This window comes from Bos mutus, chromosome 3, assembly GCF_027580195.1.
Source record: "Bos mutus isolate GX-2022 chromosome 3, NWIPB_WYAK_1.1, whole genome shotgun sequence".
NCBI lineage: Eukaryota > Metazoa > Chordata > Mammalia > Artiodactyla > Bovidae > Bos > Bos mutus.
The window spans coordinates 71074574-71101324 of NC_091619.1; the positions used below are offsets into that span (position 1 = coordinate 71074574).

The 26751-nt window shown below is 36.5% G+C and overlaps 1 protein-coding gene across 1 annotated transcript in view; it reads left to right on the forward strand.

Moving 5' to 3' along the window:
* The window catches only part of NEGR1 (neuronal growth regulator 1), a 1046409-nt gene that overhangs the window by 430802 nt on the left and 588856 nt on the right, over positions 1–26751 (forward strand). The window contains exon 2 of the mRNA XM_005899820.3: positions 9622–9854. Coding sequence (XP_005899882.1) covers positions 9622–9854 — 233 coding nt within the window. The remainder of the gene's footprint in view (positions 1–9621; positions 9855–26751) is intronic.

Consider the following 26751-nt stretch of genomic DNA (forward strand, 5'->3'; position numbering starts at 1 on the left):
ATCCCCTTGTGATTACCTCTTCTAAACATAGACAGGCTAACATGGAAGCTTGACTTAAATGAGACAATGGAGAGAAAAAGGATAAAGCAATTTATAGTATTATGGAAAATATGGTTTAATTACAAGTTAAAATGAGTGATTTAAGTGTTTGGAATTTACAGATTAATACAAAACCAATATTTGATGAACTTCTAGGAATTTAAAGAAAGTGTGCTCAGTCGTGTCCAACTCTTTGCGACCCCATGGGCTGTAGCTTACCAGGCTCCTCTGTCCATGGGATTTTCCAGGCAATAGTACTGGAGTGGATTGCCATTTCCTTCTCCAGGGGATCTTCCCAACCCAGGGATCGAACCCAGGTCTCCTGCATTGAAGACAGACACTTTACCGCCTGAGCCACCAGGGAAGCACTGGTGACTTGGCCTAGTAACTTCCCTGGTGGCTCAGCCAGTAAAGCGTCTGCCTACAATGTGGGAGACCCAGGTTCAATCCCTGAGACAGGAAGATCTCCTGGAGAAAGAAACGGCAACCCACTCCAGTATTCTTGCCTTGAAAATCCCTTGGGCGGAAGAGCCTGGTAGACTACAGACCATGGGGTCACAAAGAGTCGGAAATGACTAAGTGACTTCATGTTCACATTAGGCATTTAAAATGTTGAGTATTGCATATATAAGTATATATAAGTATAAAACATATGTAAGTATGTATATATACTTACATATGTTTTTTAAAGTACAGACTTATTATAAATTGTGCATTAATTAAGACAAAGATATGCATTTATGCCATTGCTTGATCATTATTAAAGTTCACATCTTTTAGGAATTAGATATAGAATGTATGAGAAAACAAAGAAAACCTTTTTTCAAACATTCATTATTTTCAGTATTCTTTTCTCTGACTTACAATATTAAAAATATGTATGTTTGAGAATTTGGTGTTATAATTAGATAGTAGCTCATAACTTTCAATCTCTTGTCCAATACATTTTTAAAGTACCTTTATTATTTCAAAGAAGTGCTAGAATAAAATATATAGGAAATTGTTTTTCTTTCACAAAATAGGAAATCAATATTATTTGGGTTTTTTGGTAAAAATGTACTATTTAAAAATTAAAATATACTTTCAGTTCAGTTCAGTTCAGTCATGTCCGACTCCTTGTGACCCCATGAATTGCAGCACGCCAGGCCTCCCTGTCCATCACCAACTCCCAGAGTTCACTCAAACTCACATCCATCGAGTAGGTGATGCCATCCAGCCATTTCATCTTCTGTTGTCCCCTTCTCCTCCTGCCCCCAATCCTTCCCAGCATCAGAGTCTTTTCCAATGAGTCAACTCTTCACATGAGGTGGCCAAAGTATTGGAGTTTCAGCTTTAGCATCATTCCTTCCAAAGAATACCCAGGACTGATCTCCTTTAGAATGGACTGGTTGGATCTCCTTGCAGTCCAAGGGACACTCAAGAGTTTTCTCCAACACCACAGTTTCAAAAGCATCAATTCTTTGGTGCTCAGCTTTCTTCACAGTCCAATTCTCACATCTATACATGACCACTGGAAAAACCATAGCCTTGACTAGATGGACCATTGTTGGCAAAGTAATGTCTCTGCATGACATAATTCCCATTCTAAAAATAAGTATACATATGTCATTAATATTATATACTTATTCCTGGAGGTTAAATGAAATTATGTCATAATAAAGTTAATGCCATGCATTACAAATTTCAATAAGCATATCATTTGTAACTTACATGACTTATTTGTACCTCATGTCCTTCTCTCTAAAAATGGACAAAATGATAGTACTTGATGATACCTATCACAATGGATGTTGTAAAGATTTAAAGAGAAGTAGATATAATGCGCTTAGAATAGTAACTGACAGGTCATACTGGTAGTAGTATATTATTGTCTACACAGTAATATTGAATTGTTTCCTGCACAAGTGCATTTATCACTTAGAAATTTCTTTAAATATATTTTAAAATATAATTGTCACCATCTGTAAGTGTGAGTGCTTCACTTAATAAAGAAGATCTTTGGACAGATTGCTAATTCTGTGGATTTCTCTTGACAAAGTCACACATGCCCTACACATGACAAATCAAAAAGATAATAAGTGTTTCTGCACCAGAATAACTTCTGCCACAGAAGTATTAAAAGGTAACTCAAAATATCATCAATCATAATATTATATATAATATTATTTTCTAGGGAATATTGCACATTATGTAATTGTATGACTTACAAATACTTATATAAATATATGTGTATATTTATATCTGTGTCCTTATTCATATATATATCCATATCTATTATACTATCTAAGGAATAACTGGCAGGAAACACGTTAAGAAGAGAACACTTTAAAAACAAAGGCAAGTGGCTGAGGGGATAGAATTTGTTCTGTTCTGTTTAATCTCTGCTTTACTCTCCTTACCTCATTTTGGGCTTGAAACCAGGATATCAAAGCTCTTTTTGTATGCAAAATTAGCTTGGAGGTTGTATGAGGTTCTGAATTTTTTATTTTTTCTATGTGCTTTTGAACGTTCTTCTGTCAAATTTAGAACTTTGTGATACAATGAAAAGACAGCTGTGAAGGTAGCTGGCCAATCCCTTCACAGGAATATCATTTGCACACAATTTAGCTTTGAATCCAAGGGAAATTGTACTTTTCTTTTATTAATTAGTACCTTTAATAGGAGCTTTCATTAATCAACATGTCTTGAGAAATGCTAGTCTTTTTCCATTGAGTTGAATAAATCCTGCTGTGTAGGGTACTGGAAATGGTGCTAAGGCTTGTGTTTGGGGAACGTGTTACAGGGAATTAGATAGATGAAAGGAAAAACAATCATCCTTTGGCAGTCACAGGCTTAATTTCTTAATCAACTTAAAAAAATAAATAACCCAAATATGCTCATTTCTACTAAGCTCTCTGATGTTTATCTTTCAGATTTAATCACACAGGAGATAGCGTCACAGAGTCTGTTAGGATAATTCCAACATCATTTCGTTCAACTAGCACCTCACCAAGTGGGACTTTATACCCCCCAAAATAAGGACTTGCCTAATGTGTACTAATGGGTTTACTGGGTGACTCAATGGTAAAGAATCTGCCTGCCAATGTAGGAGACACAGGAGACAGGGGTTTGATCTCCGGGTTGGGAAGATTCCCTGGTGGAGGAGGAAATAACCCACTCCAGTATTCTTGCCTGGAGAATTCCCATGGACAAAGGACCCTGGCAGGAGGCAGGCCGTAGGGTCTCAAAGAGTTGGACATGACTGAGCAGAGCTGCACAACACAATGTGTATTAATGCCATTTATAAAGGAATTCCTTAAAAGAGTTCAGATTCAGCAATGTCAGTTTTATTAGAAAAGTATTAACTATCTTAAGTTTAGGTTTAAACAATCTTGAACAAAATGAACTATTAAAGTTATTTTCTATAAATTTTTCAACAACCAGATGTTTGGAACTCTGTATGTAAACATCCAGATGATTGACAAAAAATTTAAGTATTTGTCATGATAACTGGCTTGGTGTGAGCACAGCTTATGTTGAGGAGGGTATTTTTAGAACTGCTTCACTCATGTCCCTATAAAGTAGGTAGTCTAGCAGATTTTTTAAGTGGAGCAAAAAAAAAAAAAAAAAAGCTCTCAAGAAAATCCATGTCATACACAATTAAAGGATATATTTATTGCTAAACATTTTTATTCATATTGTTTCATTGTCTAGACTTCAAAGGGATCCTAGATCACTAGCTGTTAAAATGTTCTATTTGGAAGTCCAGAGATGAAAAATGATCCAAGTTTGTAACCTGAGAATTGTTACTTCATCTTTCCTCTATTAATGATCTGATCATCTTTGTTTTACCAACTTATCCCTCACATATTAATTCCTCCATCTGAAACAGAAGAACCCCTCACCCTTGCTGCTGTCTGACTCTAAGAATGAATAGTATAGTCTATCACTGTGGTTAAGAGTGCAGGCTGATTGGCTTTGTTCATGTTACAATTTCCCAGTATCTTAATGTCTTTGTAGATAAAATGAAGATAATAGTGTCTGGCTCATAAGTTTATGTGAGGATTAAATAGAATACGAAATGTAAAGTGCCTAACAAAGTGCCCAGTATGTACTAAACAGAATATTTACTGGCTTAAAGTGGTTCCTCAAGTACAGAGATAAATGTTGTGGATCTTTCTTATTTCAAGTAGTTATGAACTGACCTCTAACCCCCACTAACCACTTTACTCTGTTCACTCAATGCTGAGTTTAGTTCCCCACCAAACACTTAATTGCTTAGAGCTTTCTCTGTATTTTACGGCAGTTATCGTTTGTGCCACAAATATCCGTGTTTAATTACTTAGTGTCATAGTTAATATGTCCATGACTTTTCTTTCTGAACCAGGTTGCACGTTGGAAATTTTGATACACTTTACCATATTATTTCTTCTTCTAAAAGCATCTTAATTTTTGCCCACATTCATCCACTCAACAAGTATTTCTATTTATTGTCCATTATGTATAGGGGCTTAGAATATACAGAAGTGGCTAAATGGACAGTTCCTGGATCTTACTTTTAGCAGGGAGAGAAAGAAAATAATAACCCAGTAAACAGGTAATATGTCTCATGGGAGTTCTGGGAATAGTGGTTATTTTCTGTTATTTAACACTTTACGTAATTCACTGGAGACCTAAGGAAGATAGGGAATACATTATGCAGACCTCTCGAGGAACAGAGTTCCAGGTAAAAGAAACAGAAATACCAACTTCCTGGGGCAAGGGCATGTATGACTTATTGGAAGCACAGCTGGAGACCCAGAGTCTAGAGCAGAGTAAATGGGAAAGAGTGTGAACTAATAAAGTCAGCGAGGAATCAAGTGGTCAGATTACGTAGGATGGTTGGTCACTATCAGGATTAGAGTTTTACTTATGAGTGAAATAGAAAGGCTTGGAACTGTTGATCAGTTCAGTCACTCATTTGTACCTGACTCTTTGCGACCCCATAGACTGCAGCACGCCAGACTTCCTTGTCCATCACCAACTCCCAGAGCTCGCTCAGACTCATGTCTGTTGACTCGGTGATGCCATAAAACCATCTTATCCTCTGTAGTCCCCTTCTCTTCCTGCCTTCAATCTTTCCCAGCATCAGGGTCTTTTCAGATGAGTCATTTTGCATCATGTAGCCAAATTATTGGAGCTTCAGCTTTAGCATCAGCCTTTCCAATGAATATTCAGGACTGATTTCTTTAGGACTGACTGGTTTGATCTTGCAGACCAAGGGACTCTCAAGAGTCTTAACCAACGCCACAGTTGAAAAGCATCAATTCTTCAGTGCTCAGCTTTATTTAAATGGTCCACCTCTCACACCCATACATGACAACTGGAAAAACCATAGCTTTGACTACACAGACCTTTGTTGGCTAAGTAATGTCTCTGCTTTTTAATATGCTGTCTAGGTTGACCACAGCTTTTCTTCCCAGGAGCAAGCATCTTTGAATTTCATGGCTGCAGTCACCATAGAGTCATCTATCAATAACTTCACCTGCAGATGACACCACCCTTGTGGCAGAAAACGAAGAAAAACTAAAGAGCACCTTGATGAAAGTGCAAGAGGAGAGTGAAAAAGTTTGCTTAAAAGTCAACATTCAGAAAACTAAGATCATGGCATCTGGTCCCATTAATTCATGGCAAATATATGGGGAAACAATAGAAACAGTGACAGACTTTATTTTGGCGGGCTTCAAAATCACTTCAGCCACCTGATATGAAGAACTGACTCATTGGAAAAGATCCTGATGCTGGGAAAGATTGAAGGCAGGAGGAGAAGGGGATGACAGAGCATGAGATGGTTGAATGGCATCACTGACTAGATGGACATGAGTTTGAGTAAGCTCTGGGAGTTGGTGATGGACAGGGAAGCTTGGCTGTGCTGCAGTCCATGCAGTCTCAAAGAGCTGGACATGACTGGGTGACTGAACTGAACTGAGTCACCATCTGCAGCAATTTTGGAGCCTAGAAAATAAAGTCTGTCACTGTTTCCATTGTTTCCCCATCTATTTGCCGTGAAGTGATGGGACCGAATGTCATGATCTTAGTTTTTTTATTGTTGGATTTTAAGCCAGTTTTTTCAGTCTCCTCTTTCATTTTCATCAAGAGGTTCTTTATTTCCTCTTTGCTTTCTGCCATAAGGGTGGTGTCATCTGTGTATCTGGGGTTATTGATATTTCTCCAAGCAGTCTTGATTCCAGGAATTGTTGATGATTTCATTTAAATCCTGAAGTTCATTCTGTTTGTTGTGGGGAGAATGGTGTCAATGGCAGAAGCCAGAAGCCTTCAGATAATTATAATAATTTATTATTACAGCAATTTAATTACTATATTTTCACTTTCTAATCTTCATGATGGCAAGTCATGAATGTAATTTATCATACTTGCTAAATTATAAATTCTGCATGAGCCAGGATTCCAACAGATTATATCTTTAGATCACTAGAGTTCTTCAACCAAAGGGGGGAAAATAAATTTTGGTGCCCAAAGATTACAAAACTTAATTTTAATTACTTCTGTCCTTCTTGTACCCTCCTGTTACCCTCTGCCATACCTAAACTCTTTCTTTCTTTCCAGAATTTCTTCTTAATAAAGCATATACGTATCAAGCAGTATTTCTTTGTATAAATGGAAAAAAATAGGGTGGATGTGGAGAACAAAAAGGAGCAAGATAGGAGACATATGTGTATATGCCTATGTAATACATTTTGCATAATTATCTTATAGTTGACCTTCAGTTCAGTTCAGTTGCTGAGTCATGTCTGACTCTTTGCAACCCCATGGACCACAGCACACCAGGCTTCCCTGTCCATCACCAGTCATGGAGCTTATTCAAACTCATGTCCATTGAGTTGGTGATGCCATCCAACCATCTCATCCTCTTGTAGTCTCTGTAAATATATAATAATTTTATAAAATAGAAAGTCATGCCTAAGTGTTGCTGTTCCCAATTTGTTAAATCCCATATATATGGCAATTTGAGGTATTTAGGTTCTACCTCAGTAATCTGACACAGTTCTACAGAAATCCAAGGAAATGATACACCAGCTTTTTTACCATGAGTCTCATTAAAGGGTCTTCCTAATATATGTTTTGAAAAATTTTGGATTGGAGTCAATAAAATTTATGTAATATAATTATCTTAGCCAAGGAGACATAAAGGATCCTTTTTTTCATGTTTTTCTCAGTGAAGAAGTTAGAAGTTATTCTGTGAATATCCCTGACACAACAACAGAGGAGCAGTACTTATGATAAGACTAAGAATTATAACTCTGATCAGGTCTATGAAACCCCTAATGTCTAAATACTAGTTACTTTTTGTAGTCTTCTTGATACCCCCAACCCCAAATAAAGGTAAACTGCTGCTGTCTCTAGGGAAAGGAAAATACCAGACAGAGTGTTCTAAATCAGACTTTCATGGTAAAATGTCCATTAATAATTAATTTTCTGCTTCCTTTAGAATAGGACAGGTTAAGCAGTTGGTCACATTCAGTAAATAAGAAATTACTTGCAGTAATTTCTGCAACATTCTAATAATCTTCCCATATCTGAAATCTATTTTAAAAGCCTTTGATCTTCATTATGGTGAAAAGGACGTTGAATGTGAAGATATGAGACTTGATTGCAAATTCAACTTGGCCACCGACTAACAACGTGGCTTGGGCAAGTTATTTAACTCAAAAATTCTATTTCTATTCTGATGATGAAATTGAGCATAGCGATCTCTACCTCCCAGTGTTGTTAGGAACACCAGATATGATAAAGTTTGAAGGCCACAAATGCAAAGGTCACACAATAAACGCTTGGTGAACCCACATATTAAATGTAGATATTGGGATTATCATAATCCTAGTACAGGTGTTTCCATGTTCTACTCATACCAATACACATGTGATCTTGTGAATTGGAAACTGTCCCCTGTAGCTTCTTTCAGCATATTATTAAGAATGACAATACACTATAATTATTCAATTATGTCATTAAAATGGGTTTTATTTTCTTCATTACATACATCAGGAAAAGCTTTTCAATTAACAGTGACCTGTATGACTTCTACTAGTTTGCATTCTGTAGATGGTGAAGCTGACTGCAAATTAGATTCAGCACTGTATCTTGTTCCTTATCTTTTCACCCACTGATTAGTTTGATACCTTTGGCAGTAGTCTACCCTGTTGTTTTCAACTTGCCATTTTGTATCAATCTCAAAATGCTGCCTTCAGTCCCCTAAGGTGTTCTGTAGAAATGCTGTCAAACTATTTGCTTGTATGTGTATTTTGATTCTGTAGCTGTGCTTTGTACTCATTTAAGAGAACCAGTCTTTAATTCGTATCACAGTGTTTTCAAGATAAAATTTAGAATTCCAGGCCTCAGCAAAATCACTGATACGTGACTACAGCCTTCTGTTTCAAATCTTGGCATGCGTGATACCTGGTGGATGCAAAGCTATATTTTTGAATTTTGTTATAGAATTACAACTCTGAATAAATGACTTCAGATTTAGCCTTAAAATCTACTAATAATCACCATGCTTTCTATTATCACTTATGTCTAGTTTACCTTTTCAATTTTATCTCTCATCCATCCTAGCTTATATTCCAGACTTTCTACTTGCTTGAAATGCTTGGCTCTCCTCTCTCACCTTTCCCTGGTATTATCCACATACTGCACTTCTGTCTAGAACATCACATCTTCCACTCTTCATCTCCTTATCTTGGGCATTTCCTATACTCGTAACAACCTTTCTATGTCAAGTACCCCTCTTTTGTGTCTCATGTGTCTTGTATCTGATTTAACAAAAGTATTCTTTCTGTGCTTTATTCATTGGTTGACTTAATTCGATTGTCTTCCTTAGTAGACTGAAAGTTTTGGAGAGCAAAGGCAATGCCCCTTGAATAGTAGGTGCTCTGTAAGTATTGTTGGATAAAAGAATGCTTTCTGGAAAAACTGTTGATCAGTTTATTGAAAAGATGGCAAGAATTTACTACTAAAAGTATTATATTAGCCTTGCTACATTTAATTACAGCACCAAAATTATTAGTAAAAAGCAGTTTATAGTTTTGGTGTACAGGTCTACTGCTCTGCAAATTCAGATAATTTTAAAAATAAACATATATGGTACCATTTTGTGTTTCATGCATCTGGTACATTATATACAGAATTGGATTAGGTTAAATCAGACTAGCTAACGAACCTATTCTACTTCTTATAATTTCAAAGAAAGAAATGTGTTTTGTGTTGAAATTGTTATTTGAATTAATTTAACCTTATTTAAATGTACTTGTCCCCCAGACTGAAAAAAAAAAAAAGATTTTGACTGGCTTTGAATTAAAATACACATACACGCAGACACATGTAAAAAAAAAAACAAAACTAAACTGAACTGTGCGAAGATATTGTTTCATATTTGCTTTGAGGATGAAAAATGTACCAATGTGTTCATGTCTCCTGTGTTTATGTCTGATGTTTGCATCTGTGGCAGTGCCATAATTCAGCATATGGAAATACACTCAGAACAAAGATAATGTCTCTCATTTTCATTTTGATTAATAATGTTCTATCTCTGGTAATTTGCAGGTGTTATTTGGAAGATGGAGCTTCAAAGGGTGCCTGGCTGAATCGGTCAAGTATTATTTTTGCGGGAGGTGATAAGTGGTCAGTGGATCCTCGAGTTTCAATTTCAACATTGAATAAAAGGGACTACAGCCTCCAGATACAGAATGTCGATGTGACAGATGATGGCCCGTACACATGTTCTGTTCAGACTCAGCATACACCAAGAACAATGCAGGTGCATCTGACTGTGCAAGGTACTCATTTCCATATCTGCTATAGTGAAGGTCTGTGCTTAGAAATGTTTGGTATTTGGATATAAGAATGACTGAGAGGTAACTGACAATGTTGAAAGCTACGTTGTCACTGTTTTCAGGGATTTATGTTCTTAGATTCCATTAAGTATAATGGCTATTATAGGCATACAAATCCCTACTTACGGAGATCAAAAATTATCCATTAACACCACATTATGATTCTTTTGTATATGATTCATTTTGTTTCTTCCTATGCATCACCCCTTCAATAAATTTTTGAGATACATGATTGATACATTATAATAATTTTTTGATAACCTGTGATGGCTACATTAAACTATTAGAACTTTTTGCAATATGACTAGTAACTTTTTAAAAATAATCCTCAAGCTTTCCAACACTTTGTCTCAATTCAGCTTCTTTTTACTTTGATTCAAGTTGCAATGAAGAGAAACACCCTTCTAGAATTACTTTAATTAAATATAGAGTAATGGAAAAATATGGTTCACAATGTTTTATTTTTGATTTACATCCAGTAGATCATAAATCATAGCTAACTTACAATATCCAAATATAAACAGAATCAGCAAATTATTTTCTTTAACTTGCATGCTAAAATGTAAGAGCATATTTACCCTCAACACGTTACTTTTCATGGAAAATGTAATTAAAATGCTAGTAAATTTAAAAATGTATATTTTTGCCCTTTTGCATTGTTTCCTTGTGCTGTATAGATTAATCATGTACTGGATGCATAAAAATAGAATACTATGGAGCTGAAAATGATATTGCAGTATTTCTAAGTAAAACTAATAACAAATTATATGATAATGTAGTGCCAGTGAATGCCTGTTTTATTCCTATCAGGAAAGCTGAATGAGCAAGTTACTGGTATTATTTTTTAGTTTACTCTTCAAAAATCAACAGTAAGTATTTATGTTACATGGCTTACATTCAGAAAAGATTGTTATTCTACAACTTTACTATTTCATCACATAAGGGTAAAAGTGGATTTAAGCACAGCTTCAGTTATTAGTAAATAGTTTAACTTTGTGATGATTAAACTTATTAAACAATTAGCTTTAACAAGAAAAGTATACACTGAAGGGTAAGTCAGTGAATTTCCTTGGTGGTTTTTCTTATTACAGGTCATTGAAGACTTTTTGCTGTTTTTTATTTAAAAGCATATGAGAAAATAATAAAATTTTCACCAAAGTCAATTGTTATCCAAAGATTATCCAGAGATTCCAGAGGGCAGTGATTTTTCCAGTTTCAAAAAATGACATGAAGTTACAAGTCAAAGGCACTTTTCTTCAGTTATCCAAGCCTATTCTTGTTCTCTTGTTTTGTTCAGTGCCTTTTGACTTAAGTTTCTAGTTCAAACACTATACGAAATAATTTATAATGTAAGGAAAAGGATACTTTGACAGTAATATTTGAATCACTTAAGATATAGACATTTTACTTCTTGTATATTTAAATGATATATTTCTGAACACTAAAAATATCTCTCCTTCCTTTTCTTCATTCTCTCTTATTCCGTATTAGGCCCGTGTTTTGCAACCAGACTATAAATATGTATGGTATGGTGCAAAATTTATATATTTATATATATACATGTATATGCTCAATTTTCATAGAATTTCTTCATAATTTTACATTACGTATGTTGTTCAGTAGTATTGAAATTGTTATATGCCTTACTCCAGCACTATTTTTTTCTGGCCATGTAAACTTTTGAACACCATTTTAGGAGGAGCATTTTACAAATGTACTTACTAAATTTTTGTCACTATATTTTGTTCCTCTAGAAAAATAAAATTAGTGTTACTGTTTTGACATATGTGGTTGGATCAAATTAAAAGCTAATAATTTTACAGTATTTATGAACCTAATTACTTATTAGAAGTTGATTGACATGTGGGCAGTTTTCCAATTACATTAATAAAGTTCAAGGAACAAATTAGTAGGCTTGTCAGTCAATTTCAAGAACTAAATAAATGTCACAAAAAGTCAAACCCCACTTAAACTACATTTCTTTACTATAAACAGAAATAAACTGATGTGCACATCTCTTCAGTCTCTAAATTTGTTAGTTTGTCTGATACTCAGATGTATTTGGATAGTTTTAAAGTGTATGTTATTTACCTAATAATTTGTCAAGCCTTGGATGACCAAGGTAAGGAAATGTTAATAAGTAAGAAAAAGGCTATTTATTAATCACTGATGTCAAACACACCTTGGCTGGTAAAAACAAAGCTCATCTTTAATTGAAGCTATGTACTCAAGGGAGCTGGTTTTTAAAAGTCATTTTAGAAAGGGGGTAGTAAAAAGGATTTATGCTTTTGAACTGTGGTGTTGGAGAAGACTCTTGAGAGTCCCTTGGACTGCAAGGAGATCCAACCAGTCCATTCTAAAGGAGATCAGTCCTGGGTGTTCTTTGGAAGGAATGATGCTAAAGCTGAAACTCCAGTACTTTGGCCACCTCATGCAAAGAGTTGACTCAATGGAAAAGACTCTGATGCTGGGAGGGATTAGGGACAGGAGGATATGGGGACGACAGAGGATGAGATGGCTGGATGGCATCATCAACTTGATGGACGTGAGTTTGAGTGAACTCCAGGAGTTGGTGATGGACAGAGAGGCCTGGTGTGCTGCAATTCATGGGGTCGCAAAGAGTCAGACACGACTGAGCGACTGAACTGAATAAAAAGGATATCTTGTCAACACAGACTGTGCATGGGATATTTGTTGGTACTATTGGTTTCTCAGAGATATTAATATCAATAAATGGAATAATGGGGGAGAAAAGACACTGGAGTAGGAGTTGGAAAACCTGGATTCCAAACCTATCATCGCTCTTGAAAGACTCTCTAAAAGTTTTCTCATTTGAAGAAAGTGGACTCAGATCAGAAAATCGAAGTCAATTCTAATCAAAACCAAAAAGACAAATGACAGGGGAAAAAATCCACTGTGATTATTAGCTTTTGATTTGAAAGAGAAATAGTTATTTAAGTTAAAAAAATGAAAAAAAATCATAACACTTGTATTGAGAACTATGCAAAGTGATTTTTACATAGTAGCACCTTCTAATGCTTATTCTACTAAGTATATTTTATTTGGCACTTCCCTGGTGGCTCAGATGGCAAAGAATCTGCCTGCAATGCAGGAGACCCAGGTTCAATCCCTGGGTTGGAAAAATCTCCTGGAGAAGGTAATGGCAACCCACTCATGGAAACTTGCCTGGAGAATCCCATGGACAGAGGAACCTGGTGGGCTACAGTCAATGGGGTCACATAGAGTCAGACATGACTGAGTGACTAACACTTTACTTTAATGCTTTAGTTATCTCCATATTTTCTTTCACCAATTGAGCTGAACAATGTATGTACTCATGGAATTTGAACAATGTGGTATATTGGAATTTTGCTTCATAGGGATGGAAATTGGCTGATAGATGTAGTAAGAAAATAAATTTTTCATTGCCCATATTTAATGCTGTTAAATCAAGTTAGCTATTTGTCCAGAATTTCAAACCATTTGGTATAGCATTTACTAAGAGCTGTTTTATTGTTCATGAGTATAAGAATATATATGACTTGAATACTTATTATGAAGGGAGATCTCTATCACAATACTGTCATGATAAACATAAAATTTAAATGCTTCCTATTCAAATATAGAACACAGTTAGTGTTAGTTGCTCAATCATGTCCAACTCTTTGCCACCGCATGGACTGCAGCCCGCCTGATTTCTCTGTCCATGGAATTCTACAGGCAAGAATACAGCAATGGGTTGCCATGCCCTCCTCCAGCGGATCTTCCAAACCAGGAATCAAACCCAAGTCTCTTGCATTGTGGGTGGATTCATTACTTTCTGAGCCACCAGGGAAACCCATATAACACAATGGTTTCTACTACAGTCTGCATCTAGAATCTAGGTTGTATACAGCACAGAATAAGACACCTAAAGATATTGTATAATAAGTAAATATATTTACAGCAGTCGCAGCCAACACCCTGACTACTGTCTGGTGAGACTCTGAGCAGTTAAAACACTCTAGGATAGAAATGGAAATAACAAATGTGTATTGTTTTAAGACACGCATGAATTCACACACACACAATATATGGAACATTTATCATTCAACTTGTGCCCTTTCAGGGAGATATACCCTAGGTTTTCTCTAGGCAGAGTAGAAGGAGTTTTGACCAGCACTCAAGCATGTAAGCAAAATAATGTCTCACAGAACTGGAAAAGGTCAGTTTTAATTCCAGTCCTAAAGAAGGAAAATGTCAAAGAATGTTCAAACTATTGTACAATTGCACACATTTCACATGCTAGTAATGTTATGCTCAAAATCCTTCAAGCTTGGCTTCAACAGTATGTGAACTGGAAATTTCAGATGTACAAGCTGGATTTTAAAAAGGCAGAGGAACCAGAGATCAAATTGTTAATCAGTATCTGTTGGATCATAAAAAAGGCAAGGGAATTCCAGAAAAAAAAAATCTACTTCTACTTCTTTGTCTACACTAAAGCCTTTGATTCTGTGGATCACAACAATCTATGGAAAAATTCATAAAGAAATGGGAATACCAGACCACCTTACCCATCCCCTGAGAAACCTGTATGCAGGTCAAGAAGCAGCACTTAGAACCAGACATAGAATAACTGACTGGTTCAAAATTAGGAAAGGAGTACAAGGCTGTATATTGTCACCCTGAATTTTAATTTATATGCAGAGTAAATCATGTGAAATGCTTGGCTGGTTGAATCACAAGCTGGAATCAAGACTGAGGGGAAAAATATCAGCAACTTCAGATATGCAGAAGATACCATGCAAATGACAGAAAGTGAAGAGGAACTAAAGAGCCTCTTGATAGGGTGAAAGAGGAGAGTGAGAAAGTTGGATTAGAACACAATATTCAAAAAACTAAGATCATGGCATCCAATCCCATCACTTTCTGGCAAATAGATGGGGAAACAATGGAAACAGTGACAGGCTTTATTTTCTTGTGCTCCAAAATCACTGTAGATGGTGACTGCAGTCATGAAATTGAAAGACATTTGCTCCTTGGAAGGAAAGCTATGACAAATCTAGACAGCATATTCAAATGCAGAGACATCACTTTGCCAACAGAGGTCTGTATAGTCAGAGCTATGCTTTTTCTAGTAGTCATGTACGGGTGTGAGAATTGGACCATAAAAAAGGCTGAGTGCCAAAGAATTAATGCTTTTGAATTGCAGTGCTGGAGAAGACTCTTGAGAATCCCTTGGACTGCAAGTAGATCAAATCAATCAATCCTAAAGAAATCAACCCTGAATATTCATTGGAAGTACCAAAGCTGAAGCTCCAATACTTTGGCAATTTGACTTGAAGAGCCAACTCATTGGAAGAGACCCTGATGCTTGGAAATATTGAAAGCAAAAGGAAAGGGGAGCGGCAGAGAATGAGATGGTTGAACAGTATCACATACTCAGTGGTCATGAACTTGAGCAAACTCCAGGAGTGAGAGACAGGGAATCTTGGCATGTTACATTTCATGGGGTCACAAAAAGTCAGACATGAGTTAGAGACTGAACAACAACATAGAGAGGAAAGATTAAGTTCTACCTGGAGCAGCAAAGACTAATGACTAATTAAAGCAGGGGTTATAAAAACTTCTCTCTCCTGTCCAGTTAGGTAACTGATGGGCCATTTTGGCTCTAGAGCAGCTGAAGTCATTGAACAGTATCTACCACAGCTCAACTTCTTGCTCTGTTCAATCTTCCCTTTTCTTTCTTCTCCAGCAATTTATTACAAGAATACTCTCTAATATATATCCTAGTTGTAAATTCCATCCTCTTTCAACTCAAAGATCCTTAACTATGACCATGTTAGATCCCTGTCTCTAGCTTAGTCATTGTTTAAAGAAAATCTTTGTAATGTCAAAAGACAGCACATTCAAATATCATTTATTATTAGCATTCTATTTTACATTGGATTGGAATTAAAAATGGCTTATAGAAAGTATTTAGTGCACCAAGGTGAATAGGATAAATCAGAAGCGAAAGATAAGGTAAGAAGAGTAGGATATAATCATATATGAGGTTGAATCATGAAATTTGTACTATGATTTCTTTATATATTTTAGGAGTTGGTAAAAATTTTAGTTCTAAGAATTTTAGCACCCAACACAGAAAGAGGAGCAAGATCAGTTAGAGTTCCTCTGGTAAAATCCAAAACTGGTACCCATACACAAAGGGCAAGAAGAAACCTGAGAAAGAGGCAGACCAGTTCAGATTGAGACCAGTTGAGATTAGTAGGGGGCAGATTTAAGAAACAAGGAAACTTACATATGAGGCTAGTCTTGAGTGATCATAAGATGAGTGGACCTCCATACCTACTTGGAAGAATCTTAAAAGTTTATATTGAGCCCTTAAGAGAGTTCAGGCATGTTTTCAGTCCTGCTGCTGCTAAGTCGCTTCAGTCATGTCCGACTCTGTGCGACCCCATCGAAGGCAGCCTCCCAGGCTCCCCAGTCCCTGGGATTCTCCAGGCAAGAACACTGGAGTGGGTTGCCATTTCCTTCTCCACTGCATGAAAGTGAAAAGTGAAAAGTGAAAGTGAAGTTGCTCAGTCATGTCCTACTCTTCGAGACCCCATGGACTGCAGCCTACCAGGCTCCTCCATCCATGGGATTTTCCAGGCAAGAGTGCTGGAGTGGGGTGCCATTGCCTTCTCCGGTTTTCAGTCCAGATGGTCCTAAAAACACATTGCTCTCTTCATGCTGAGTCCTTGAAATGGCTGCTAGTAGTGCAAACAGTGAGCAGAACTGATAGGGGAAAGGGAGAGGAGTCTCAGATAGCCTAAGTCCAGCTCGAGGGTCAGCCTGTTGTCATGCATGTCCTTTCCATAACCTCCTCCAATTGTCAACATGTGGAACATTATATCCCCATGGCTTATTTATTTTAGACCTGAAAATTTGTACTTTTTAATCCCAGTCACTTGTTTTGCCTTTCTCTTCCCAACCACCAATCTGTTCTCTGAATTTACAAGCTCACTTTTGGGGTTTTTTTGTTTGTTTGTTTTTAGGGGGAAAATAATCTCCAAAAAATGACCTTAGTTTTTATATAGGATCTGAAGCTTTATTTCATTAATTTGTAACAGAGATAAATTTATAAGACCCCCTTATATGTGATAATTATATATGTATATATGTATCATCTGCTTATAAGAAAATATTAATCATTTACTCTCTAAAATTATGTTATGAGTGCTATCAAATAATTGAGATTACAGTTACAGGGTTAGGTGTGTACATAATCATTCTCATTCCCTCTGTAAGGAATTACTACCTATTTTACCATAAATCATTTTTTTGCTTACCCCAATTCGTTCGTGCATGCTCACTCATGTCTAACTCTTTGTGACCTCATGGACTGTAGCCTGCCAGACTCCTTTCTCTATAGGGTTGTCCCATGAACTGGAGTGAGTTGCCTTTTCCTCCTCCACAGGATCTTCCCAACCAGGGATCAAACCCATGAATTCTACATCTCCTGTATTGCAGGTGAGATTTTTACCATTGAACCACCAGGGAATATGTTACCCCAATTCACACTATGGCAAAGATCCTGTGGAAGGCAAAATGCACTGAATTAATGCAGACTAGTCAATACCTAAATACCAACCACTGGCTCAAAGTTCAGTTATAAAAAAATGATATAAATAAAGTTGTATTAGTTCTTACAGATTTTTCCCACAGTGATTTACTAGTAACAATGGAGCCTTACCTAAACTCCCCCCATTTTTCTATTTTATGTTGGTCTAAAATATACAGATTTTCATTTAGGAAGAAAATCATTTGTAAGTTTTTGGAGCTTATGCCCCATTAGTTAATAGAACTGTTGTATTTCCTAAGGGTTTTGTCCAGTGGAAATGTCAGGGGAGTGTGTAATTTCCTCAGTCTGTCTTGTCACAACAAAAATTTGGATGTTAAAGCCCTCGGCGTGTCACTGCTTTCGGACAGACCGTGTCTCAGCTCTCGGACAGATCAGTGTTACAGCTCCATGTTATAGCTCAGTTTTATTTAGAAAATAAAGGAAAATACATCCTCGAGGTGTGAGGGCATGCCAACCCAAAAGACACGAAAAGAAGAGAGAAAGCCCTGGCCCTTTGACTCCTCCTTTATATGTTTTTTCTCCTCTCCCCTGGGCCTGCCCTATGTAAATTGGGCTGGCCAGGGCTGCTGTTTGTTCTACCTGAGGTCCTCACTCTGGTCCTAGGACATTCCTTTGTTCTATTTTTGCAGGCTTTCCCCTTCCTTGTCTTTTAGTCACTGCTATTTTGTACTCCTTTTTCCTATTCTGACTACCTAACAGAAACATTTCCTCTGATAATATGTTAATATATAAGGTAGTAATAGTAGTTACTGGTGGCACTAATGGTAAAAGAACCTGCCTGCCAATGCAGGAAACATAATGAGACTCTGGTTCCATCCCTGGGTTGGGAAGATCCCCTGAGGAGGGCATGGAATACTCCAGTTTTCTTGCCTAGAGAATGCCATGAACAGAGGAGCCTGAGGGGTTGCAGGTCCTGGGGTCCCAAAGAGTCGGACACAACTGAAGTGACTTAGCATGCCACACCATAAGATATTAAGTAGTATTGATGTCCAGAAAGAAAATGGTTTGGGGTTTTTCTAAAGATTTTCTAAAATCTTTTCTAAAGATTTTAGGAAAAATATGCCTAATTTGTGAAACTGGGAAAAACAAATCTTTCAGGTATCACTTGTGATCTAGACTTCAGCAAAATTATTCACTCAAATGTACCTGCACAGAAAAGCTCAGGTCCACTCATATTGACTTATATGAGATAGAACTTTTTACGCAGTAAAATCATGCATACAATTTTTAAATTCATGCACTTTTCAGGTAGACTGTTTCATTTTTCTTTTCAGATATTTCAATCTGGCTAGAACTGCTATGGTTACCTGGCAGTGCATATCAGGCCGGCTTCAAGAAAATCATAATTTCACTTTTACTTGTGAGTGTTTTGATATTGAATAGGTTATTGATGTAGGTACTAAGGTTCATAAGAAATAAGGTTCCTTGAATGAATTTTTAGTGAAATTCTTATTTGAATATTGGTACTTCTTCCAGAATAAACATTTTTATCTATTCTGAATATTATTTTTCTTTTATAGTCTTTAGAAAAAATTATTGGCCATGACTTTTCTGCAGTTGAGATAAAAACAGTAGCAGAAAGAGATGGTAGATTTCAATAAATAGTACTTTTCTTTGAAAAAAAATTATCTCTTTAAATGTAGTGGTCATATATTCTAACCAAAAGTTAGTATATAGTTTTTTTATATATATATATATATAGTTTAATATAAAATCTTGTATTAAAACCATATTATTGATCAAAACTGTGCAAAAATCCAAAATTCTACATGGAGGAAATGAATAATTTGGTAATATTTTCTCATAACCTTTCAGTATGTTGTCATTAGTAAATGAGAGAAATGAGAAAGAGCAAAAAAAAATATTGATAGATATTTCATGCTGTTGACTAAACCATGCCATTTTTCTATAGAAGGAATTTTATGAAAACTACTGCTAAAATTTGTGATTTGGTAACAATAAGAGGAACAGTGTCAAAATTTAAATTAGCCTCTTTGTTACTAGTGAATTGTGCCAGCAAGGAAGGTTCTACTCCAGTACCTCTGATCTACTCATGACTTGGATAATTTTTTTGGAGGGTGTAGAAGTGGGACAAGAAATGCAAAGAGTTTTACAATTTGCAGTCAGTGTTGTTGGGGAGCAATTCTGGCTTTGTCCTTTTCTTCTAAGCTTTAAGTTTTAAATCATTTTGGCAAATATTAACTAAAAGGATACCTGAGAATGGGGTGTGTAGAAGAGGAACAATATTTATCACTCATTTTGATACTGAGTAAAGCCGTATTTCCATTTTGGGTAATAAAGAGTTCAAAATGCAATTTGAAACTGTTTTAAAATAGATAACCCTTTAAGCAAGATTTGCTGCTCATTGAAAGTCCCTTCAGAGATTGATGGATAGTCATTCTGGTTCTTGAAGTACATAGTTTGATAAGTATCTCAAGTCTCAGACTTATCATATTTTTATTTTATTGGTATTAGTTGTTTGGTTTTGTGTTATAATTCAGAACAGTTACATTTGTTGCCTATCTTGGTATCTTTATTTTTCCCTAAAAAAAAATAAACTGTGTAAATAATACATGTCAAATCCCAATGCAGTGTACACCATCAGTATGAAAATCTCTTTATAAATAAAAGATTACCAAGCTTTAGCTGGTCCACTTATTTTGAGAAACCCTGCAAATAAACTTAGTCTGGTGAAATAATTTGTGTTCTCCTAGGAAGTCATTTCAATAGGATTTGATCTATGAAATAAATTTACTGTTTTCTTCTCCAAATTATGTATATAGTCAAGAAATTACTACAAAGACAATTAGGGTTTTGCTGTTTTTAGTAACTAAATTCTAAATAAAATAGCACTTGTAACCTTTATAACTTATAAAGATAAAAATTTAGCAGAGGATAAATTTTGTTATCTACTAATGATATTGTTTATCATATGATTTGTAGAAGAACAATAAGAATTAATTATGTATAGTGTCAAGAGTTAAAGAGATATAATTAAGACTAATGGTAAAGTTCAATTTGCAGGATACGAGTCACTCTGTGTCCTGATGCCTCTCTGACCTGCACCACAAGTCACTCTGTGTCCTGACCTGCACCACTTCCTTCCCATTCCTTCAGCAGTCCTTTAGTTACCTAGTAAGAGCAGAAGATAGACACAGGAAAGGTGGCTCATGTGTCTGAACTCAGCTGTCAGATGTTCTAACCCACATTAAGAGTGCATGCGTGCTTAGTCATGTCCAACTCTTTGCCACCCTAGGACTATAACCTGCCAGGCTCCTCTCCAGCAAGAATACTGGAGTGGGTTGCCATTTCTTCCTCCAGTGGATCTTCCCAAGCCAAGGACTGAACCAGTATCTCCTGTGTCTCTTGCATTGCAGGCAGATTCTTTACTGCTGAGCCACCGAGGAAGCCAGTTTGCATCTAGACCAATGGTTCTTAAACATTTTGCAGTCATTGACCCATTTTAAAATTTGCAGACCTGGTCTCAAGAAAAATTTTACATACCCTCTACATTTTATAGACTTCTTTATGTGAGCAAAATGCTCATGGAATCACTAAAGTTATCCAAATAAGAACCTCAGTTACTCTTTGTGGGTGAGGACTGGGTCTTAATCCCTTTTGACTCCCAAACATCCAGAACAGTTCCTGAGAAATATTAGGGACTCAGCAGAAATGTATTGGTTGTATATGTGTATGTACTTCTTTCTCCCTGCCTTTATGCTAATCACTTTGCTTAAGCTGTGATTTAATGTATTGATGCTATCTTTAGGGCATAACACCAAGAATGCTGACATAACAGGAAAATTTTTAAATTAAAAGGATTAGTTAGGCATTTATGACTTAGGTTGCTTATTTTTATTCCAGGTCATAGCATCCTTATCCACTGCTAATCCTCATGTTTTCACAAATGCAGAATAGTGATTGCATGTCGCAGTAAAAATATAATATTTAAATGGGATACCAGTATTTTACTATATATATACATATATATATGTATATATATATTAGCAATGTTATTTTGAGAATACAAATACACTTTGTATGGGACAAAGTCACAACTAATATTGTAGGCAAGGGTTCCTAATGCTAAACAGAAGTAAGAGGCTATCATTTTAATGGGTTAAGAATACCACCATTAGAATTTCCTCTCAGGTATTTAACTTATTCTTTCAGATTTTTATTTGAACAAGTGAATGTGAAGATGTGTTTTAAAACAGCATGTTGAAGATTTGAGGAAGAACTTTTTGTCAGTGCAGAGCTAGGTATGCTCTTTCCCTAGGCTTAGGATAGGACCTTACCTTTTAAAGGTAGTCTATTTAAAAAAGACATCTAGGATTAAGTCAGTTTAATTTTTTTTTTTTTAATCCCTTGGGCAGTTCACTTTTGTTCAATACCTCCTAGATACAAATAACTGTGCTAAAAATTTCACATGCGTCCTTCTTTGTGTAAGCGGAATAACAGTCCCCAAAGATGACCATGACTCAAAGGAGAACTAACATTGCAAAGCAGCTGACCTTAAAATAGGGACATTATTTTAGATTATCCAGATGGACCCAAGGATATCACATAAGTACTTAAAAGTGAAAAAGGGAGGCAGAAGAGAATCAAAGAGAGATATGACTGTGGAAATGGGTCACAGTGATGGAATGTAAGAAATACTCAAGCTACCCTTTCTGGCTTTAAAGACAGAGGAAGGGAATCATGAGCAAACAAATATGAGGACCCTCTGGAGGCTGGAAGAGGAAAGGAAATGGATTGTCTATTAGAGACTCCAGAAAAAAACATAATTCTACCAACACCTCAGTTTTCACTAAGAAAGATTTATATTGGACATCTAACCTATAATTATGGGATAAATTAGTGCTGTTTTAAACCACTCTTTGTGGTAGGTAATTTGCTTTGGCAGCAAATAGGAAACTAATACACACGCACTCAAAAATAGAAAGTACTTTCATCTCTATCAAGAACAGGGTTTCCCAAGCTTGGCACTGTTAACATTTTGGATCATATAATGAATGTGTGTGTGTGTGGAAGGAAAAGAAATTTTCTGTATATTGTGAGATATTTAGGAGCATCCCTGGCTGCCTGGCTGCTATGTATTGCATGTCTGTGTCCTGTCCAAATTCATATGTTGAACCCTAATGCCAACATTATGGCATTAAGAAATGGGGCTTTTGGAAGGTGCTTAGGTCATAAGCATGAAGCCTTCAAAAACGGGATTAGTGTTTTTATAAAAGAAACCCTAAAGAAATCTCTTCCCCTTTCCACCATGTGAGGTTACAGTGAAGAGGCAGTCATCTAGGAAGTGAGGTTTCATCAGACACCAAACCTGCCAATGTCATGCTTTTGGATGTTTAAGTCTATGAAAAATGATCATTTCCTGTTTGTAAGCCACTCTGTTTATGATATTTGCTGATGGCTCCCTGAATGGACCTATACACTGGCCTCAACACTTAAGACATGGTAGCATGCCCTAGTTGTGACACTCAAAGTATCTCTAGCTATTAACAAACATTTGCTGGGGTGAAAAATCACCCCAGGTTGAGAACCACTTGACTAGTAGAAAAGATGTATACTAGTTTTAATTATCCACTGTGTGGCAGGTTGTAACAGGCTCCATGAAAGTATGGATCTTATCTCTGACAGCCCTACTCTTAGTGATTACAATAAGGGCTGTCATATAAGTTATTACAAGTGATTACAATAAGAGCTGTCATGTAAGTTGAGCTTAAATAAATATTTAATAAATGATAGAATGAATGAGTGAAGGCCCCTAAGAATACAAGTCAGCCAATAACCAGACAAAATTCGTCTCATGTTTTTCTCATTCAGTATTATTTAGGCTATATCTCCCCTTGAAACTAGTTAAAACCAATATTCTCCTAAGTAGTCTAGTGTGGTTTATGCATTGGATTGACCTCAGATGATGTTCAGCTCTGATATTTATAAAATATATGAAGTTGGTTCCAAGTGTCACCATCTTTTTAAGACTCAATTTCATTCGCTGAGAAGTAAAAAGTAATATCCAACTCTTTGGATGATTGGGAAAATTAAAATAAATTAGACATATAAGAAATTTCTCAGAGTATTGGATTCAAGTAAATATTCAAAAGACTTTACCTTCTTTTTCCAGTGAGCTAATAATGTACAGATAGATTCTGTTCTCTTTTTTTCCTTTTGATTGGGATATGATTGAGATTGTTCTCATTAATTTCAAGTGACTTTTATTTAAGAATTAGACAATGAAGTTATTCTGTAAAACATTAGTAAAATTAATTACTCTTCCTTCCTGTGAATAAAATCTATGTGAAAAGATGTAATAAATTTATACCGATGCAGGGTTTTGGGTTACAGTAATTAGAAAAAAAAAAAAAATGTGTACTAAGAAAAAAAAGTGAAAGCGAAGTCGTTCAGTCGTGTCCGACCCTCAGCAACCCCATGGACTGCAGCCTTCCAGGCTCCTCCTTCCATGGGATTTTGCAGGCAAGAGTACTGGAGTGAGGTGCCATTGCTTTCTCTGAAGGGGGAAAAAAAAATACTACCTAATATGAAAGGAAAGATAACGGTAACAGTCATTTTTACCTATTTAGTCTCAGAGCTATTCTTTGTAACTCTTTTGTTAGGTTTTGTATCATGGGATTGGCTGACCAACCCCGCCTCCATGGGTGTGTTTCCAAGCTTGTTTGTTTCCTGGCAGAATTCATCCAGTGGAAGACACTGGCAAGAAATGAGACAGAAGAAAGGGAGAAGGCAGGCTATTTTTGCTGTCTCATTGCCCCATGCCTTTCTCCTTGACTCCAGCTCATGCCAGGTAGTCCTCTGCTGTGGATCTAGCTCCTGATGAACAGTCCCCACCTCTAGGATCTGGTAATGATACCTGCTTACAAGCAGGGATATCAGTGGCTTCTTGTTACAAGTCTCTGAATTGCTCAACTTCATATGCTTTGTCTTTTTAGTCTTTCATTACTTGTATAAACAAGTCCCTCTATTAAACCCCCTTTATGTGAAAGACTTATATTGGTTCCTATTTTCCTGATTGGATCCTGACTGATACAAATCTTTTTCCTAAGATGTCAAGTATTTCTACTTGTAAGTACACTCAAAAAATATGTTTTAAGCTCTATCATCTATATAGGTAAACATTTTATACAATAATAATTACCTCTTTACATTCTTAAAAAAAAATCATATTATTAATATAAACCCAGACATGTATATGTCATTCCTGAGCATAAAAAGCTAATTTAAAAATAAATTTTAGAATTAATTACACATATATTGGAAGGAAACTAATTGTCAGAAAGGAAGATAAATTAGGAAGGAAAATATAAAGGTGTGTATAAATATTAAATGCTGGTATTTATGTGAGCCTTGGGCTTCTCTTTATTAGCTTTTTGGGTGCAATTATGATTAACATTTAATTTGTATCCTTAATGAATACTAGAGCTACAAATACACAATGGCATGAGCAGAAATGGCATCTTTTATTATCTACATAGACTGAAAATTAAAAAAAAATAACCTAAAGAGAGGCTACAAAGCTGTGGTAGTATATTTACCCTGGGATCTATGAATTGTCCAGCAATATACCAGGCTTTAATCTTTACAGATTCATCTGTGCCTTGTGGGAAAACTAATGAAAAGCAATTTGGGACTCTTGGGTAAACCAGTTACCTGACTTTGGACACTAAGTCTAATGCCACCTAGGAGGCCCATAAATAACAAAAGATTATTGTTAAGTAAGGAAAATCAGATATCTAGAAGTAAGGAATTTAGCAATCTTTTATATATGGGACTGTGACGAAAGCTGAGCACTGAAGAATTGATGCGATTGAACTGTGATGTTGGAGAAGACTCTTGAGAGTCCCTTGGACTGCAAGGAGATCCAACCAGTCCATCCTAAAGGAAATCAGTCCTGGGTGTTCATTGGAAGGACTGATGTTGAAACTGAAACTCCAATACTTTGGCCACCTCATGAGAAGAGTTGACTCATTGGAAAAGACCCTGATGCTGGGAGGGATTGGGGGCAGGAGGAAAAGGGGACGACAGAGGATGAGATGGCTGGATGGCATCACCGACTTGATGGACATTAGTTTGGGTAAACTCCGGGACAGGACGGAGCAACTGAACTGAACTGTGTATGGGAAGATGCAAGTGTCTAGGTTCACTTATTCATTCCTTACATATGCATCTCAGCTCTCTGGGCCAAATCTTACTTCCTGATTATTCACATCCTTAATTCCTTGAGGAGTGCTGGCTGTGGTGGATGGCTGCCTGTTGTGCTTTCTCCCATCCTCCCAGTTCCTCAGGAGCTTACCCGAGGAGCTCTTATCACAAATGACTAATGGCTGCTGGATAGCCATTATTGTTCTTCCTGGGCTCAAAAATTTACATTTGTAAGGCTGGAATTCCTGATGACTGTGACATCCATGTTTACCGAAAAGGATAAGAAATTTTCCATCTCACAGTACAAATGAAAGAAGTAGTCTTGTTCCTGTGGAGAGTCACAGCCAACTTTAGAAATGAGGCAGCTGGTGGGGAGAGGGGCTTGAGAAGTGACTACAAGGCAAGAAGTAATGGTCAGCTATAGGAAACTACTTGGAAGTTACCCTTAGTATGGCCAGTAAATCATTTGGAGCTAAAGGAGAAGCTACTTCAAGACCCAACAAGCACTGAAGAAGCAGTTAGAAGTACAATGCCACATAGTCTTGTTCCATCAAGTGGAGTGAGAGTAGGGGGATGGGCAGTTTGAAAACAGAAGCAGCTCCTCAGATTAGGGGAATGGCTTCATTAGAACATTGCCATAAGACATCATTTAGAAGTGCTGCTGACAAAGAAATGCTCAAATGTGCAGCTCCTAAGAGATCAAGATGCAGTTGGAGGTCATCTGAGCATGTAAGAAGCAATGGGACTCTTGGGGAGCAGCTGTAGGAGGCTGTAATTGATGTGCTCAGCTGCTGACTGGAGCCATTCATTGCTGAGAGGAGCAGCTGCCTGGAGTTTAAACAGAGAGCCCTGGGGAGCCAGGGCTGGGAGCTTTCTCAGATTAAGAAGCTGCTATAGGAAGTAGCTGTTATGAGTGTCATCATAGGGAAACATTAGAATAATCCACCCAGCTCCACCATCTCGGTGGTTGGCAAAGGTGGAAACAGTCTTGCATAGATAAAGAAATGGTGAAAGACTGAAGAGATTGACAAAATCAGTTTGAGATTTTTAAATAGCAAATTTCTTCAA